This window comes from Pempheris klunzingeri, chromosome 4 (genome assembly GCF_042242105.1).
Source record: "Pempheris klunzingeri isolate RE-2024b chromosome 4, fPemKlu1.hap1, whole genome shotgun sequence".
Taxonomy (NCBI): domain Eukaryota; kingdom Metazoa; phylum Chordata; class Actinopteri; order Acropomatiformes; family Pempheridae; genus Pempheris; species Pempheris klunzingeri.
The window spans coordinates 10301458-10322031 of record NC_092015.1 but is presented as its reverse complement, the minus strand read 5'-3'; the positions used below and the strand labels follow the sequence as shown (position 1 = coordinate 10322031).

Below are 20574 nucleotides of genomic sequence, written 5' to 3'. Positions count from 1 at the left end.
TAGCCAATTAAAACTACTTGTTCAGGGAAAAGTCGCGATGATGGTTTGAACAAACTAACTTTGACAGTGGGTGGGAAAAGGGAATGTACATCTAACCACCCACCCTCTGCCTGGAAAGGTTTCACAGTAAACAGCATGACTCTTCTTCTGCTTTTGCTCATGAGAGACAACAACAATGATTCACACAACCACAGCAGGTCACTTTTCTGGAGAATGTGAGCGGGGACACCTTCGTGGCTCAGGGGTTAATGGGGAATCCACTTAGAGAGTGTTTTTAGAGTTGCTTTTGATGTCCATCACTCACATGTCTCTGATTCCGTGAGATGCATAAGGGATGCGCGTCTTATGTAGACCCCCCCCTGTTTTTTATGCTTGGAGTTGCATTCAGTGCACAGACAGCTGTTTAAATCACTCAGATATCTTATTGCACACATGTTTTGTTATCTATTTTGACTGATCAAGGCTACCAGTCTGTCCGTGAGCTTGTAAATACTAACTTTACAGGCCGATTCCCTGTACTCACTGTGTGGGCAGGGAAATAAAATCAGTGGATCAATAGGCTACATACAAACACTGTTGATTTCTTCCCATGGAGCTGACATGAAAACTATTTTGGTTCAGCAAAGCTGTCAGTCATCCTGGTCGAGGCAGGTTAGCTGGCCGCTGTCCAGCTCCCCAGGAGCTGCTGACAGAAGTCCACACGCAGGCAGCTGTTTGCAGAAGATGGAGTCGGTGTGGATTTGATGACAGATGTAAGACACTGACCATGAACCACAACATTCCTGGTTTGAATCTAAGTGGAGACTTTCTTTGCAGCTCTTTCTCCCTCATTTCCTGTCATCTCTCTACTGTCACTGCTATTTAATAAAGACATACTATGCCCATTATATAATTTTAAAGAGTATTTATTCCATTCTGGACCAGTTTGGTCTGCTTTGGACTACTTTGGTCCAGAATGAAATATCTTTGATGATCCTCTGACTTCTCTTCCAGTGCCGTTACTTACTTTGGGCAGATTGCTGGGAAATTTATACACATTCATGGCTCCCAGAGGATGAATTGTAATAACATTTCCTTACTATTCAATGTGGTGAAATCTGATCAAATTTTCATTTTGTCTGCTGGTTTGAATTACAACCAAATACCTGCAAAATTATTGACATTCCCATTATGCTACGCTGTAGTTTGTGTTTAGTGCTAATAGACCCACAAAGTGAACACAGTAAACATCATACCTGCTAAACATCAACATGCTAACATGATCTTAGCATGACGCTAATAAAAGGATGCCACTGAATAGCAGTAACAACAATTAATTCATGTCGATGAAAATGGCAGCTTATTACTGGCATTTCCTCACTATTACAGCTTCAATGCTTCTCATTCGAATGATGCTGGTGAGTCTAAACTATTGGCACCTGCGGGGACAAATTCAAATACAATTAAGTTTCAAAGCCAACTAATTACACAAAACCTGTATGGAAGAAGTGAAACAAAATTGGCATGCCCTCTTATTACCAACATAAAAGGTTAGGAAACACAAGGAATTGATGAGCAAAAAGAGGGAGAACGCACACTTATCTCACAGTCGCTCCCTTCCTCTAATTAAGAGCGCTAAAGGGAGCGCTCAAGCCACCAAAGCTACAAATGGGTTCCCAGGTCCCCCTGGGGCACAGAGTGTAGAGCGGCACCGGAATAAAAATAAACACATGACAACTGCAGCATGATAATGCATTCACCAAAGATTCTACAGGGGGCTCCCTGACTGGAGGAGTTCACAGCACTGACATCAAAGGAGGGAAGTGAAGCCTGGGTGCATGTGTGAGAAAGAGAGAGAGAGCGCATGTATGTTCGTGCATGTGTGTGTGTGTGTGTGTGTGTGTGTGTGTGTGTGTGTGTGTGTGTGTGTGTGTTCAGTATATATTGATGTTGAATGTTCCTGCAATGTGCAGGCTTCTTCTTTCTTCCCCCCAAAGCCAGGCTGGATGACAGTGAGTAAATTGAGATACAGTATCTCTGGCAGCAGACTGCCATGCAAACTGTCTGATCTCTACTGCTTCAAATGAAATGTAACCGCCTTCCTGGTGCTGCATTTTGGGACACAGGAGGATCCTAAAAGTGTCGCCTATGTAACTAAGTGGACCAAGCTTCTGGGTAGCTCATTAACTGCTGAGAGGATGGAGGAAAATGAAATAATAGCCAGTAGTTGTGGATAATTTGCTGTCCATTTCTCATTCACAGACACAGGTACACAAATAGAGCACTCTGCCCAGCTGCAGCTTCTAACCGCTGATAGCCTTAAGAATCCCTGGAGGTTTTAGAAGCTTATGCTTCACACCCACATCCTATATGCTTGATGCAAGAACAAATGCGATGTGCTGAGCAGCCATGTCAACATACAGGCAGATAAAATAGCTAATCATCAAAGAAATCCTATGTAAATGCAAATGAGGTGCTCCCTGTATATAAAAAATGTAAAGCTCGCTGATGAACAGTTCTGAACGCCATACGATTTTTGCAGAACTGGGAAAAAACAGGCAAAAAGAGAGGAGAGGAATATCAAAACCATATTTATTTTGTTACCTTACTTACATAAGAATAGACTTCATTTACATCAGGAACTACCTGATCAGATAGTCAATACCAGCTTTTGGCAGTTGACAGTTTTGAATACTCTGTGTTACGGACACGTCTCAGTCAATACCAAGAGAGTATTATGGTTTGATGATACCCTGCCATGAGGAGAGGAGAGGACTTGCTTGCAATTTGCCTAAATTTGCCGTTTGATTTTAATCTAAATTGCCAACTACATTCGATTGCCATCGCTTTCAGTACTCGAAAGTGAGTGCCAGTGAGTGTTGAGTAAGTGAGGAGAGATGATTGAAAATACAAAGAAATTGTATAAAAAAGGAGGAGAACAGCTGAAAGGATGAGAGCATGTTCCCACCCCTGGTGTCTGTTTTTCTGCCCCGGAGTGACAGAAAAGACGAGGCAGAGAGAAAGAGGGGGGGCATGCTGGGATTCATCATCATTGGTACAGGAAAGACACATGAGGAAAAACACATTTTGCATGGAAAAGCCATTTCCTCCATGTGGAGGAGATTAGCAGCCATGCATGCTCCTCCAAATCTTCCACCCTCCATTATTCTCTCTCTCAGCAAGAACTCGTAGTGCCGTGCAACTCTTCCTCACAAGTGTTGCCAAAATGAATAGAGGTAGCCCTCTTGTCCATTGAAGAAAGCAGGGGCCTCCCTCTCACACCCCAACGCTCACATAGATAAAGAAAAGCAGGCGTTGCAGGGGTGAAGACTGACAGCTTGACACATCCTGCTCTCCAAGTGCCAAGGATGCGCCATATTTTTGACAGCGAGCGGGAGAGAGTAAAAGGGCTGCTCCAACAGCCCTGGGACTGCTGGGGCTTCAAATCTGCCATCAAAGCTCGACCCAAAGCTCTGTCACAATGTGTGGTGCTAACATGCCCTGTCTCGGTTTTCAAGAGGCTCCTGTTTCTGCTGATGCCAACTACAGTCCAATCCAGCTCTGTTACTGAGCCATGGCATGTAGTAGTGCTATGTGGTCTATCAGTCAGTTATTGCTCACCAAAGCAATACAGAGACAGAACCTATAAACAGCTCATGGTTGGGTTTCTGCGAGCAGTGCAGAGGATGCAGGACCGTAAAGGATGAGGAACATCTTCACCTATGTGCTATATGGACTGAGGGCACAGCAAGTCTTGTCAAATGGACAAACTAAGAGGCTTTTCTGCCCTCTAGTGACAAGAACAAAGAGGCATTTTCAGCACCAGGGACAGTTTCAACGTTGCTGCTCTTCATCAAGACCTCTCAAATAAACTGACAAATCTGACATCAGTTTGTAAAATCACACAAGAATAATGAGAATAGTGATATCGTGCAGGCCTAATTATTTCTGACACTTGTGATAAACATTAATTATTGCACAATGAATTTGTCGTGCAAATTGACAAGCCTCAATTAAGATTCATTTCTCAAGTGTTGGTAGTTGGGTTAAGGAATTTTTCCCACAACAACATGGGCAATGGAGAAATTACGCATGGGCTTCATCCTGCTTGCAATAATAATAATAGGCATCCAAAGGAATGCGTGAGTATTCCTTTTCCACATGGGATTGAAAGATGAAATAATCAAACGACAGAAAGATTGAAAATGATCACTTACCCTTTTCCAAACTGAGATTTCTGCAAACTTCAAGTTCTGCCATTTAGGACTGGAGTTGTGTCTCTTACGAGGTCCCTCCATGCGTTTTGGACATCATGTTTATCTCCTAGTTGTAGCGATTTGAAAAACACGCCGGACTAGTAGATTTCTCCATGCTGCACGGACGTTCACATGAAACGTGCCATGATGATGAAGTGTCACTTCTTTTTTTTTTTGCCACCACACCCCCACCCCAGAAAAGAAAAACGAGCCCAGGATCAAACTGCTCCTCCGATCCTGCCTCCCTGTGCGATCTGCAGAGTGGATTCACAAACCATCAGACCCCTCACATCCACAGTCCCTGCGCGCACGTCCTCTCCTCTCACCAAGCGCAACACTGAGGCAAAACGATAAGCCGATTTTTCACACGCTCGATGGGGATGGAGAGTGGTGGTTAATAAGCAAGAGCTTAAGACTGGTGAGGAATGAGCGGGTGTGACTGATAGCGCACACACACAGCAACGGCTCAGCCGAGTTTGGCCATTTGGACATTTCATCAGCTTTGCCCGACAGCCTGGCTGAGCTGTTTTGGCGACAGTTTGAATTCCCCACCACGCTGAACTCGTGTCACCCCTGCGTGTGTTGAGTTGTTTTTTGGTCAGCTATCCCTCGGTGTAAATCCTTGGGGGGGAAAAACTTCCCCATTGCGCAGGGATGGTGCTATGACCCACTTTACGCTCTGTGTGTGTCTGCTTTCTGTTAATTTGGGTATCGATGCATCATCGGAGGCACAGCAGGAAACGGGCTTCATGAGGGGTCCGCAGTGCGCATACCGAGGATCCAAGTCCCGAAAGAGAGACAGAGAGAGAGCGCAAGTTCTGTGTGTGTGTGTGTGTGTGTGTGTGTGTGTGTGTGTGTGTGTGTGTGTGTGTGTGTGTGTGTGTCCAGTCCCGAGGGTATCCAAGTTGAATCAATTCCCTAATGAAAGTTTGGTCAGTCTGGGGCCTCCAGATTAGTCATGTTCACTGGTCCACATTAAAGCCATTTAATTTAGGATTGCAAGAGACGATTATTGAGGGACCGAGCACATACACACACACACACACACACACACACACACACACACACACAGTTGTGTTCAAATACTGAGCCAGAGGCAGAGGTTACCAAATCGATTAGTGCTGTCTGGAAGAACAAAAAGAGGTGTCTGAACACCAGTGTCACCCTCAGTTCAATTCTGCACGTGTGTGTGTTTTCCATGTGCATGCTGTGTATTAGCAAGTACTTCCCAGTGACAGCTCATTTTGATTTAAGAGTAAACTTCTCTTCTTCCACACCTGCATCTGATCACAGACAGACAAACGCCCTTCTCTCAGATTTATGTACTGTGACCAAACAAAAAACATCAGCCACTCTGTCCATTCACAAAACAACGGCAAGAAACTGGGAGGAAGGGAAAGAGGTGGAGTGAAGCAAAATCATGCGGAAAATAAAAGGGACTGGAAGAGGAGAAGAGAGGCATATGGCAGTGACAGGGAAGGACAAACTGTCAGGGACTTGAAGGAACGAATGCAGACAGACATTAACAGGATCTGAAGTTTGGTGAGGATGCAACAGCTGGTTGGTTCTGTTTTTCTCCCCCGTGTCCCTCTGAAAAACTTAATGGCAGCTTGAACATGAACACTGAAGGCTACTGCATTCGTATCAGAATATGTTATCTTCTATTAAATGGATTGGAGGGTTTGGAAGAGTGGTGCAAGCTCGCTTTTATCGGACTTTATTTCTGATTTCTGATTTCATGCTCAGTTGGCTATTAACCATTATAAAGCACCACTGAGCCATTATTTAACCAAACTTTGTGGAAGAGGCCATTGTGGCTAGAAGAAAGGGAGAAAATGGGTGAAATGCTTATAAGTGACAAAATCTTTGTTTGCAAGCATGACAGAAAGTGAAACAGGCACTTGTGTGTACTCTGCATCAATCACGTCAATCCATCATCCACAAAGTCATGCCTCATTCCTGCTACAGTTCACAGACAAAAAGAAAACACACTCGTACAGTGTGTAGCCATAGTGTAAGCACACAGTCTGCACGGGCGGTCATGGACGCTGGCTGTGGTAAGTGAAGATGAGGCTTTAAATGGTTTGTCTGCTGTAGGTGTGACAGCCACAGAGGCAGAACAAGATCAGAGATTTGTCATCGATTTGTCTGGCTGATGTGTCGGTCTGCAGCCTCACCTCCTCGAAACTCATAAATCATGATCAAAGTGATGCCATTACTTGTCTGAATGAAAAGGAACAAAGTGCACTATTTGCTCTGGTTTATTGAATCATATATACTATACTGGCATAAACAGCTTTGCATATCACCCACGAAGACAATCGTGTAGCAATACAAGAATTTTCAGCGAGGACCAAATACAGTTTCAGATCAGCCGAATTCAGCTTCATAATATTACATTCAGTTTAAGGTTTATTGGAACTCCAAACTAATTCATTCAATTAATCGGGATTCAGGATCAAGTTTCAGTTTCTAGATTCAATCCTTCAAGTTAAACAATGCAAATTCAAAACGTGATTCAAATTCAGATTTTGCAATGCAAATATTCAAGATTAGAAATTCTAATTCAAATATAATTGATTCAAATTCAGTTTCTGGTGACGCATATTTCTGCCCATTAAATCTTGGCAGTGCTGTTGGCAATTAAACGCCTGAGTACTTGAGGCAACAGTGGAGGTGAGTCTCCCTCTACTGTTCATTCCCATGACATACAGTTACCAGAAAGAACAATCTGTGAATTATATAATTCACGTGCGTGTGTGTGTGTGTGTGTGCAACATTTACCGTGAAAGACACTGTTGTCTGTCAGGAAGTGCCGGCGGTACTGCGGCTCTCCTTTCCTGTTCACCAACCAGGAGCTCATGGTGAGCAGAGAAAGGATGCAGGAGGGAGAACGACTGGATGACCTATGAAGGAGAAAAGACATGAACTGTGATGTCCAAACATTTTGCAGTGATTGAATGAATCTAAAGGGTACTTTTTAATTAAATGTAAATGATTTATGAGCCAACTCACGAATCTCAAGGCAAACAGCGCAAGAGTTTGAAAGAAGAAAACGGGTTAATGGGATGAACGATACATCATGTTAAAAGGGAAGGAAAACAAACTGGGAGCTTTCTGGACGGGGAGACAGAGTTACGATGAGGATGAACAGGAAAAGGTTTTGAGATTTTGCAGGGATTTTGTGGATTCTCGCAGCTTTTGAAAGGTGGATGTTAAATGTGTTATTAATGGAAAAGCTATGCCTGACAATCTTTGCAGAATGAACCTTTAATTACTGGAGCTGAACCAAATGTGGTGTCAAAATGAAGGCAATTAGAAGTTAATTTAATATTTTAGCACCAATTAACCATTACAATTACAGAATTTTTTTAAATCATCTGTATGTAGGAAGACACATTGACAGAGTTACACAAAGAAAGGTCTGGGTGGAATGACAAAAAAAAAACCCTCTACTGCTGTTAAACCTCACTTGTAGCTAAATTATACTAATGCAGAAATTCACCTGCATTTATCTTTGAATCATTGCTTCCTTTCTGTCTCTACATCTCCAACGTAAAAACCCTCTCTGATCCTCTTTACTACACTGTCATCCTGCAAGGTCCCATCCCTCAAGCCAGCTCTCTCCACCTTTTAGTCCCCTTTGAATTTCTTCATCTCCCTCCATGTGTTCTCATTCATCTTCTTTCCGTTACTCCCCACCATTATTCTCGGATTCCTCAATTTTCCACCACTTCCTCCTGATCACTTCTCATTCCTGCCTCTCCTACGGCCAGCTTCACTTCTTAGGGTTTCCCCACCTGTTGCTCATCTGTCTTTCTGTGATTTACTGCTACACACACACACACACACACACACACACACACACAGGAGATGTGTAGATCTGGAAAGGCTCGGAGCCTCTCGGACAGTTATAGACGCCTGGTGCCGGCTGACCTGAGGAGAGGTGACTGTCTGGTTGAGCACATAGAGCTCATGGGTCAAGAATCTATGAGGTGAAAGTACTTTCCGGTGACCCTGCCACCGCCGCACTTTAAAACACAGAAGCCTGTAACGCCTGTAGCTGTCCATATGGGGAACGACCCACAGTGCAGAGTTCAGCCAACCATCTCCGCTCTCTTACTATAGTTCTAAATTAGACAGGCAATGTTTAATATCTGTTCCTTTGAATAATGTAAGAATAACTTTTTTAATCATCAGTAATATTTTATTATTATTGATTAAATATTAAGCTGTACTCTGGAAACTCAAAGTTAGTGCTGGTGCAGGAAGTTTAGAAATAAAATGAAGAAAAGAGGAAGAAGCACCCTGAAAAAACTAAAATGAATTTAAAAAAAACAAATCATAGACCTTGAGAGAAATATAATGCTGAAAGTGCTTAAAGGAAAAACAGCAACAAAGAAAAGTAGAAAAGACCTTTAAGACTTGAATCAGTGCTCTCTGATGCTTTGGTAGAGAGCCAGACGCAGCTTTTTGACTTCATAATTTCTGCTTAACAATAAAATATTTGCTGTATGGAAGGTTTGAAAACATTTGTGCAGTGTTCATGTTACACACTCAACAAGTCATCTTTTCTTCAAAGTCATTAAACTTCACCTTGTGCCTCTTTGCTGCTCTGAACCGACTGTTGAGCACAGCCCCTTGTGGCTTACTGCTTAATTATAGAATAATGTTTCTAAATTACTGTTTGTTTTCATAACAGAGTCCAAATTAGAGATGGGAGCCGAGCAGAGGTAGATGACTACAGGCGATGTTTGAGCAGCTTTAATGGCATGTCAGGTCGTGATACAGCTAGATTATATGAGTCCCTAAACACTGAAGTCACATGACGAGAGGAGGTTACCGCAATGTGCAAGTGAGTGAGCTTCACTGGCTTTACAAGTGAGTGTTACACAGTTACACAGAAAACATAGATCATACAGTGTCTCTAATGCTGGTGCATCTGAATTCGTCATTTTGTCCATATTACAATTCCGTATGTCATTAGTTATGATTAGCCTAATACCAAACTAAAGGAATAATTCAACATTTTGGAAAATGCACTTATTCGCTTTTTTGCTAAAAGTTATATAAGATTGTTCACTCAAAAGTTCAACAATTAACATGATAATTCTCCTTTAAGTGAAATGTAAAAATGATACATTGTGGATTTAAGGAAGGATCATGTGAGGGACTATTTTCTAGCTGGAAGCAGTGACTATCTCGAGTCTTAGTTGCCAGACAACCAGTAGAGGCAGTTTTTTTGTATGGATTAAACAAACAAAACATAATGTGTTTAGCTTTAGAGGTGCTTTTAGGTGGATTTTGTTAGCCTAGGACAGAGTCACGCTAGCTGTTTCCCCTTGTTTCTAGTCTTTATACTAAGCTAAGCTGACCTGGCCAAGGCTGCTGGCTGTAGCTTCATATTCACCATACAGACAGCCAAAAACTGTTCCTTTAAAAATAACAACAGGTTGATAACAACAAATATATAAACTGAACCGGCACGAACCAAGAGTGTGTCAGTGCATGTCATGTGAGTTAGTAAAACGAGTCTGCTTCCTCGCCTTCTGACTGTAACACTAGTAGGCTTCTCATCTATAGGAGGGCCAAACCCCAGGGGAATACACTCTGTTCTTTCCTGTCTATCAGGCTACTGGGAGAGAAAGTAGCCTAAAAATAAATGTTTCACTGCCAGACTGCCTGATGATACAATATATCCCAGGCCCTAACAGGAAGTAGGTCGAGGATGCCCCCGAGTTAAAGGTTTTGTTGTAGTAGATATTTAAATCAAACGGGAGTAATACAATCTGAAGCATGTGGATGCAGCATTTCAGTCTGTCGTGCATTCCTGACAGGATAGCAGCGCAGGTCCGTTCTATACAAGGTGTGGAAGTCCATGAAGTACTTTGAGAGCAGGTCTTTGGCACTGCTGTAAAAATAAGATGATAATAAAAATGGCAGTAACAAAAGAGACACAGCTGTCTTGTAAACATTGGTAGATGTGCACAACTATTCATGTTAACACCTAAAGCATCATGCCAAAACTCAAATTCAAATAATTGTATTTATTAAATAGATTGCGGGAACATCCCTACGAAATCAAGTAAAATCAAGTCGAACACTTTTATATCTGACTTCAATTCTAATTTAAGCTCCTGGTCTAATTTATCTATTATTATCTGCTAATCTGCTTAACTGTTTGGCTTTTATGCCCCATCAGATTACACTGTAGTGATCATTGAGGTGATCACTGTAGTCATATGATCTCACCAACTAACTTAGTCAACGTAATGTTATCACAGCAGATGGAAATTGTTGCCAAAACTATAAACAATGGCAATAATCTCTTTTAAGGAGCTGGTTAGTTTGCATGGCACGTGTGACATGGCATGAAACATCCCTCATACGAACACAATGGCCCTCTCATGACACACAGACCCAAAGAGAGCAGCATCTGTCACCCCATATTGACATATGCCAAAGAGCACTCTATAAAGACATGATTAATGAGATACACAATGGTTGGTCTATTTCATGTGACCAGCTGCCATAAATGGTGAGAGATTATCGAACATGTTTGCAATTTAAAAAGAAAACGTGTGACTGGCTTATGGCTTTCTGTGAAGCACAAGCACATTCTTACATGTTGCTCCCTGTAGATTTTATCTCCCGTAACTACAAGTCAGTTGGGATGGATGAGTATCCAGACGGCCTGTAAATCACCTTGCTGTCCTACACTGAGTGGCCTGTAATTGCTTGTTAAGCAGTTATCAGATGAGAGTGTAAACAGTCTTGGTATGCTGATGGCTAGACAGATGGTTTCACGGTTCAACCTGAGCGCTCCTTAACTCATTGATGTAGAAAAGTAGCCTGAAAAGGCAACACAAGGGTAAAAGGCATTTTAATTCACGCCCATTAATTCATGGGAGAATGCTGTCTTTTTGAAATACATTGTTACAAACTTGGAAATGCTTTGCTTTAGCGATTAGGAGTGCTCAGACTCACAGTGGGGGCATGTGAAATATTTCTAGTGTGTGAGGCATCACTAAAGTTTGCATTCCTGCTAACAATTAATGAAACGTAATCATTTGTTTATGGCCCACTTTATTTTCTAGACTTAAAAGGTCACATTATCAGGTTCCAGATAATCTACATAGAATATCCTGTTCAAAACTCTTGAGCTGCATCTGACTGATTTGACTCATTATTTTCTTTATTGAATCATTTTCAAATTATTTTCTTGATCAATCAACTTAGCGGTTGCCCAATGAAATGTCTGAATATAGTGAATTATTTCACTATTTGACATCTACAGTGACATCTTCAAATAGCTAAACCTTCACTTTATAATTATTACAACCAAATAAATCCTCACATTTAAGAAGCTGGAGCAAGAGAAGTTTTTACAGTTTTGCTTGGAAAATTCTTAAAACCATACAACAACCGTTCTTTTGAAATTATTCTGATGATCAACTAATCAACTAATCATGTCAGCCCATCAAAACAGCCGTGACATGTTTTCGCCTGGCTGAGAGGAAAGAAGGAGGAAGTTGTAACGTCTAAGTTGCCCTGCCAATGATGTTTCGGCCAGCCTTTGACCTGATAAGGAGACAGAGTGAGCCTGGAGTCAGTGAGGTTTACTGAGGGGTCAGAGGTGTGTTACAGAGGGGCAGAGAGGCTATCTGAGCTTGTCAACAGACACTGCAATAACAGCACAGAGTCATAAAAACAAAAACTGTGCAAACTGAGGAATTTCGTCTGCCAAAGTGCTGCGTTCCCTCGCTGATGGACTGTCTAAAATTCAAGCTGTGATAAATATCATGAGAGCAAATGAAGCACCAAAGAGAAGTGAAAATGATCAAGTGTCAAAATATTCACTCTATAGCAAAGTACATCCTTTTATTATTCATTTAATCCACAGATGCTATTGATTTTGACCATTTGTGAGAAATCACCCATTTCAGGAGAAGATTCTGTCTCCAGGGCCAGAATATCAAGTACACCCCGTGTTGTGGAAACTGTAAGAGCTCGATCTTATTTTAACTTTCATGCGTGCTGCTGTGTGCACATATGTGTGGTAGAACGTGTGTGTGTGTGTGTATGTGTGTGTGTGTGTGTGTGTGTGTGTGTGTGTGTGTGTGTGTGTGTGTGTGGTGGGGTCGTCTTGCTCTACCGGGGAATTGAGGGATGGTAAGGTCACAAGTCAAACCCTCAGATCTATTTCAAGCAGAGACAACTCACCCCCCCCCCCCATCTCTCCCTCCTGTTCCTATCCTTTACTTTTACTCTCAGGTTTTGGACTCAAACCGTCTGCTCCACGTCCTCACTGAGAAGACAGAACTCATCTTTTCCTGCTGCTGGAGCGAGTTCTGAGTTCATGATAACACATCAGTTTAAATAAAGAGGCTCCAGTACATGGACAGTTTTCCCATTTCAGTATTTGGAGGAGGACATGAGCGAGTGCATAATCGGCCTCTGACTGAGTACATTTACTCAGTTACTGTACTTGTACTGCACAAATTACAGGCACTTGTACTTTACTTGAGTTCTTCCATTTTATAAAACTTTATACGACTGCTCCATTACAGTTCAGAGGGAAATCCTGTAGTTTTATTCCTCTAAATGTGTCTGACAGCTTTAGTTACTTTCCAGATTACAGATTTTAGACCCTTCCTGTCCAGTGAAAACCATGTATATCAAAAGGTAGTGATTTTGGATTTTTAATTTTCTGATAAAGTTTAAGATTAAGAGCTCCTTTATAAGTGGAGGAAACTCTTCTACTACTTAAGCCAAATAAACTATTTAAACCCCCTCTTGGACTGACTGTAAAATGCAGCATGACTATGCTGAAAACAGGCTTTTTAGGGACAGGGGGTTCTCACAGGATGTATGATGATCCTATAGGCCATGATGCATCACTGTAGATTGAACTACCTAATGGTGTTTAGTTACGATTAATACAACTTTAAAATGCAACACATACATTAACTGCACCTGTAACATTAATCTGTAAACATCTTAATAGTGAAGCACTAACAGGGAGCATTGCAGTGTATAATAAGTAATTTTACTTTTTATTCTTTCAATACATTTCGCTGATAATTTAGATAATTTAACTTAAGTAAGGTTTTAAATCTAGGACTTGGGTTGTAGTTTTTTTCCCCCACAGTGTGTGGTATCGACACTTTCACTTATTCCGCCGCTGAAAATAATCTACTGGAAGTCAGAAAGTCACTCTCTGCCTTTATCTTTCACCTACACAGTAAACCTTACACACGTAGGCCTACATATACACACAACCACAGTTAAGTTCATTCAATCCCTGAGTGTTCAACCTCCTGCCTTCATTTCCACCAAGAAACTTCAATTATTCATGAGGGATCACAGCACCCACAAAGAGTCATGTTTCCACTCCTACAACCCTACACCAGCAAGCTGATACACTGGTCACAATACTTCATGTCACATAATAACAAGGGAGTCACTTTACGGCTGAAGCATTCCTTCACACACACACACACACACACACACACACACACACAACGTCTACAGTACATGTGGGTGTGTGATGGAATAGCTACCCAGTGTTACAGTTGCTTGCCAGTCTGTGTTTATTGTGACAGCAGGTGAAAGCAAATGTCTGCCTCATTTGGAAGCATTTTCAATTAACAAGGCCAAACTGTACATGAAAAGTGGCTGAATTAGGACCTGAGGCCTGTATGCATGTATCAATTTACATATAAGCTTCACCAACTCTGTCTGACAAAGGCTCTCCTTGTGTGAGATGTTGACAGCACTCTGCAAGGTTTACGAGGCAGGAGCAAAGACGAGAGTTACCTTTGTGCTCTTGGGGTGCATTTCGCTGAGTGTCACACTAGCTCTCTGTCTCTTTAAATCTCTTTGTCTTTCACACCCAGCCAACCGCACACAACCACTCAAATCAAATCAAAAAATCCCCAAGGACTCTTGCTCTTGGACGGGGGAGTGCCCCTTCTTTCTCTCTAGGATGGCTACCGGCTGAGGGTAATAAAGGCCTTTGTTATGCTGCCCTGCTGCAAATCTCTGTTGTTGAAGCACAGTGGGAAGGAGCACCAAAATGTGAAATGCATGCAGCGGAAAGTGCTTCACCAATCCCACAGATGACTTATTGACTCTAGCAGCAAATAAGAAAAAAAAAAAGTACATGACAAAATTATATGTGATCACATCAGATCAGGCAAATTGTGGTTGTCAAAATGATCCAAGACTTAAAAAAAAAATGTTTGACTGCCTGTGGCTGCAGTGGTACAATAAAGATAAGGACGGAAATGTCTTGAATTTCTGTTTTACTCAGCCAGTGTCCTGGCGCACAGGTTTAACAGGTGCACATCTGCTTGGATACTGTATACAGTCTCCCACCAACAATACATTTAAAGTGACAGCTAACTGGGTGAAGCTTGCCAGAGTTAGAAAAGTTCAGTGAAACAGGTTTTTAAGTTAGTAAAATGCAGATTGTAAAATATAATGTCATGCTGTGTTTCTTAAAAAATGTGAGTCCTTCATGAATCACATGAGGTGTCACAGGCTTACTTACTTGTGTCACTTCAGATTCAGGTTTTGAAGTCAGCTTCCTCACAAGATCTTGCCACTTTCACCAGAACAGCAGTCCTTCAGGCTCCGAGCATCCATGGCACAGCACGCAAATGTAGTATAAGTCAGCGATAGTTCCGGCAGAGTGGGTTCAGGGAGAGAGAACGACCTAAGAACTTGACTAGTGTGGGCAAGTACCCACCACTACATCAAGCAGGGTGCCTTTTCGAATGACTACTACCAGTGTGGGACCAGTGGATTTGAGAGAAACCTGGAATGGATCTCGGAGTGGAGTGGTTTGCGACAAGAGAGCCAAACAGTTGGTTTCCTCTTTCACTCTGTCCAGCCATTCAAATTTAGGAACAAAAAAAGAGAAAACACACTAATCAAATTCTTGCGAATCAAAATGTAACAACACTAAATATACTGATATCCTTATTTGTCTTTTTACCAGTGTGACAATACCTTATTTTACTTCATTTTAATTAGATGAAATGCTAATATTACTATATTTGACTTTGCAATTATTCTAATTCTAGTAGCCAAAAGTGATCCTAAATCCTCCCCTAAAGTTTGAACAAACTTCTGATTGCTGATTGCTACTTTAAAATGAGTTTGGACAAAATAATGTTCACTATAATCTATGACCAAGTGACCAAGCAGTACATTGATGCCCATATGAAACTTCAATCACATCAGTTAGGAGCAGCGATCCTCTAATCTGTCCAGCATCAGAGAGCGTACTCTGCCTTCCCCCACGTTGCCTGTCTCAGCCGTGGTTTCCCTCCCACTCCTTCCCTCAGTGACAGTTCAAAGTCCTGGCAGCAACAGCCATCAGCCTGAAATGCACCTTACAATTTAAACCAGCCCACCAATCACCAGCCTCTTCAGCCGTAACAGTCGCTAGTAACATTTGCACAACAAAAGAGAGACTAGCTGATTCATCAATCCCCCCTCCTCCCTCCCTCTCACTTCACTCCCTTTCCCTTCCACTGTGACTCCTCCTCTCCCGCCTTTGTGCTCAGACCCAAAATCCCCAACTACCCCTGTGACCCCCCCCCACCCTCCCCTTTGCACTAATCTCCTTGAGCCCATTGGATCGCCCGCCTCGATGCTACCTCTCACTGCACCGAGACCCCCTCACCCTGCACCCCACAGGACACACATCACGGTCTGGCCTCATTTGCAGGCCCTTCTCCTCCTCCTCTGCCTTGCAGTGGATGAAGCATGGATAACAATGACAACACATGGGAGCACAAGGTGTAATTTCGGCAATGGTACTGCAAACAATAATGACAATCACAGGAGCATAATCCTGGACACACAGGAAATTTGGTTTGGGGCTTATTCTTCGGCAGGGGTTGATGTGCACCCACTGGAACAAAATCAACAGATAAAAATGATTAATTCCCCCGTTGTGTGTTTTTCATTAATTTCTACAAAGATACCATATAATCAAATGACATCAAGGGCAATTAACAGAGCTGGACTCTTTCCCCGCTCCATTTCTTGTGCTTAAATACTCAAATGTCTTGGTCATGTTACGGTTAAAAGGGCCCTCTTTATAGGTGCTTAAAGACCCACACACACACACACACACACCCCCACAACATGTTTACGCTCCCATGGGGTTCGAGGATGGCTAATGTAGAGGTTAGCCTTTGCGCCGCTTTGTATTTCACATTTGGTGTTTCTATAGCAACAGTGATCTCAGAGAGGGGGCAAGTGGACCCCCCTCTCCATTTGGAAAATCATTAACATACCCCGCCCCCGTCTTCTGTTTAGTGGGGTGTCCTGTGTGCACACACACACACACACACACACACAGACCTACAGAGGAGGCAGCTAAACTGTGGTTTAATGGTGATTTTAGAAATGAAAGCCGGGGGATTAGTATCAGGGTTTGGGAGGTTTTAACTACCTTTATGATCAATTCAAACTTTGAAAGACTGATATGCAGTAAAAGTAAACTACAAATAAAGAGGAATGTAAAGTAACTATACCTGTCTTACATGAGTGACGGATGGCACCTGTTTTAGCCTGGATTAAGACTTCTAAACTCCTTTTATAGGTGTCAGTGAATCCGTTGGCAATAACAGGTGAACAGTATAAACAAAACAGATCGCGTGCTGTCACGTTTTGATTATTTCAGAGCTGAAAAGCATTTCAGTCGCTAAGTGCATCAAGTCTTCTTAAAGATCCTCCTCATCAGTCTGAATAAAGCGCTGTCCCTGACAGCCACGGAGGCCCTCTCCCATAGGCTGTCCTGCTTCCACAGTCCCTTCCCCTTCCTCTCAGCTCTGACCTCTGCCCTGTGCAGCCGTTTGTGGAGACGCCAGTAGAGGCGAGAGTCCGGCAGGACTCCGAAAACGGGTGCAGTACGAGCCAGACCGAGCCTGAGGACCTCTTCGTTCATACAGTAGCTCCGTATTGACCCCTGCTGGAGAGATGTGGGAAGAAAATAAGGTGACTGCATGAAATTCAAACTCCAGTTAGTTTGACATTAAGAGTAATATTATGACAGATAAAATATTATTTTTCGGGACACGGATATTTTCCCTCCATTGGTCTCAGGTATTAGATGCCTCACCCTGCTCTGAGACACCAAGCAGTGCAGGGAGTCGTCCTCTCGGCTGATTAGTTTTAACCAGACTGTTTGGGCAGGAGACAGGTTCTCCTGCAGCCATACCCTGCCCTCTGGAGTCAGCTCCACCCCTGCAAGATGCACCAGCATCGGGGATGCACACACACCTAAAAGAGACAAAAAAAGGGACATTTATCATATGTTTTACAGCAACGCAAAGGTTACTATTAGTGACCTGTGAGGTTTCACCTTCACTTGTACATACATAGTCTATTTTTGATCATAGTGCTGATATGATACCTGAGTTTTCAGTTCCTTTCCTTGTCACCTTACTTTGAGAAATATAAACATGGTTTTCTACGATCTTTTTTAGGTTGTTATAAAAAGAGATCAACTTTTCAAATGTTGTCCCAGCACAATCGGCTGCACAAGAACTTTGCCCTCAAAAAATCGTCTAAACGTGGCAAAGATTTAGCTTCAAATCAGAGAATATGTACTAAACACTAAACAAGACAACAAATTTGACCAAATATTTGATGCGAGCTTGATACTCGTTTCTACGGACACAGTTCACTTTGTACCAAAAGACTGAGACTTTATATGAAAAATTGCAAACTTGGACCACAGCTATGAAATAAATAGTAAATTATCTGTGTGTAACAGCCACGTGCACAAATGATGGACCTAACCAGCTTTACAATGTGAGAGGTCAAGCAGGACAAAGGTAATATTTGAAATAGCCAATCTGTCAATCTGTCCATGTGAGTCCTTCACAGTGAAGGTGCTGATGGAGCGCTCTCTCTCTCTCTCTGTCTCTCTCTCTCTCTCTCTCTCACTATATTTATATATTTATATATATATAAAACTCAAGTTGCTTGTATCATTGTATCGTTCAGTGAATACCATGATTTAATAACACAGCTAACAAGCTTACCTGCCACTTTCACTCATGAAAAGATGATCAAATGCGACAGAGGCTGACTTTACAAAATAAAAAATGTCACAATGACATTCTTGGTGTAACAAGATAAAAAGAGACAAGACAAGCAGTAGGTGGGATTTGAGAGTCTGACACAGATTTGATGTGCTGATAGGACTTTTTTCATTTTTCAGAAAGTAGTTTATATGTGTAGAAAGCAACAAGCTGTTTTTCATCATTCGTCCTAATTTGTGTGTGTGTGTGTGTGTGTGTGTGTGTGCGTGTGTGTGTGCGTGTGTGTGTGTTACCTTTGTGTTTTGAAAGTAATGGAGAAAGGACTGGCAGATGAATCGGGACATGTTCCACTTCGAGTCCTCTCTCTGTGACTGCATGAACTTTCCCTCGAAGGCTGACGTTCCTCTCAATAAAACGAGCCGGGATCTCAGACACTGCTCGAAATTTGGTGAGCTGAACAGGTGGAATGAGACGAGACAGTTGAATGGAAACATTCAATGTGGGTAAAATAGCTGAAAGCTGCATAACATTCACGTCGTATAAGTCCAATATAATCGTACACAATAGGGCTACTACTAACAATTATTTTCATTATTGATTAATCTGACGATCATTTTCTTGATTAGTTGTTTGGTCCATAAAATGTCAGAAAATAGTGAAAAATGTCAATCACTGTTTCCCAAAGCCCAAGATGATGTCCTCAAATGTCTGGTTTTGTCCACGACCCAAATAAATTCAGTTTGCAGTCATAGAGGACTTAAGACAACAGGAAATATTCACATTTGAGAAGCGGACACTAGAAAATTTGGACTTTGTGGCTCAAAACCATAAAATAGTGGCCAATTCATTTAACAGTTAACACCTAATCTATAAATCGACTAATCGTTGCAGCTCCGGTACACAATGAGATTTGGATCGAAGATGATGGAGATGATGATGAAGATGGAGCATTATGGTGTTAATCAAACTTTTTGTCTACAAGAATCTACACTCAACATTCCCATTTTACTGGGGAGTATTAGTGTCACCACTCAGCCTGAGACAAAGTAGAGAAGCTATCATTTTACTCATGGACTGAGCAACGACAAATGCACATTAAAACCAAAATGTGCATCTGTGTGTTCGCCTTTCTCTCTTACCAGTTTGATACTCCGCGCTATTACGATAACACCAGCAACTGCCAGCCCGGTGCTTATGTTCTGTGTGAGAGACAAGAGAGCAGCGAAGGCTTTAGAGTTGACAGGATGACAGAGACACCATCAAACCAGATGAACATGTGCAGGACAATGACAGTGAGAAAGGCTTTGACAGATATAGAGAATAATGACACGAGGGGCATCAAATAACCCCACTGGGGACAACTGGTGATGCCTGAGAAGATATCTGGTCAGTGAGGGGATTTTTATATGTGACACCATCTGTTACAGAGGAATAGTTTGGAGGGAATTGGTCCTGAAAGTCCAGATTTCAGATTTTTCTTTTTTTTTTTTTAAATGTAACCAGATCTCCTCCTCTTATACCAATAAAAAGGCTGCCACCAGCTGAAAGACTAAATGATGTCACATGATGTTAGATGCAGGTGGCTCACGCACACTGGGGCTTTGGCCAGGGTTACCACAGTGCACGTTCATGCCCCATGCATCTGCAGTCAGCTGCAGGTCACACGAAGGAGACTCCTACCCGCACGAGTGTTAGATTATCATCTGCGAACTGGGATATTAAAGTCACGATGTTCGGAGATGACTGGTTTCCTTCCTGCCTTTGCGGTCTCTCCCTCCTTCCCTCTGCAGTTTCTGTTTCTCTGTAAGTCTCCGGCATGTTGTTGACATTTTGTCGACGCATCTGACGCTCCGCCTACGTGGGAGGGACGTACGCTGATGCTGCCTGCGTAAAGTCTCCGCCCTGTGGTTTGCTTTGGGAATGACAGGATGGCGTTGAAGTGCGCTTAAATGCATAAAGTTCAACATGTTTCTTCCAAAAAAAAAAATGCAAATCCATGCACTTTGCAATATGAATTTAAAGGTCTTGAATTGCCAAGAGTTATTTTGATCACATTAATGTAGCGCAGGTCAGAAATTGTTCATGCACATTGCAGCTCAGCTTCATAGGATGAATCTATTAGGCTAATAAAAATAACTGAGATCACATTTGTCTGCACAACTTGACCTAGATAATTTCATATTTGCAGCATAAGTCAATGCACAAAGCCAAAGGGCTCTGACAGGAAATAAAATTAGCTTCCCATTTATATTCATATTTATAATAATTAA

General features: G+C 42.2%; 2 protein-coding genes across 3 annotated transcripts in view; both read right to left on the bottom strand.

Moving 5' to 3' along the window:
* The window catches only part of plch1 (phospholipase C, eta 1), a 55523-nt gene extending 40546 nt beyond the window's left edge, over positions 1-14977 (bottom strand). Inside the window, exons 1-2 of the mRNA XM_070829126.1 lie at positions 14791-14977; positions 7020-7141 (exon numbers count right to left, since the gene is read on the bottom strand). Coding sequence (XP_070685227.1) covers positions 7020-7098 — 79 coding nt within the window. The 5' untranslated portion in view covers positions 7099-7141; positions 14791-14977. The remainder of the gene's footprint in view (positions 1-7019; positions 7142-14790) is intronic.
* Positions 14978-16314: 1337 nt separating this feature from the next.
* Positions 16315-20146, bottom strand: c18h3orf33 (c18h3orf33 homolog (H. sapiens)). Of its 2 annotated transcripts, none has more exons than XM_070829690.1 (5): positions 19985-20146; positions 19444-19503; positions 18598-18757; positions 17377-17537; positions 16315-17223 (listed from the first exon to the last, which is right to left on the bottom strand). In XM_070829690.1, the coding sequence occupies exons 1-5, from the start codon at positions 20144-20146 to the stop codon at positions 16969-16971; spliced, it is 798 nt and encodes a 265-aa protein (XP_070685791.1). In that variant the 3' UTR covers positions 16315-16968. The 2 variants fall into 2 exon arrangements, with proteins under 2 accessions (XP_070685791.1, XP_070685792.1); XM_070829691.1 differs by having other exon boundaries at positions 16315-17226; positions 19985-20133.
* Between the last annotated feature and the right edge of the window lie 428 nt (positions 20147-20574).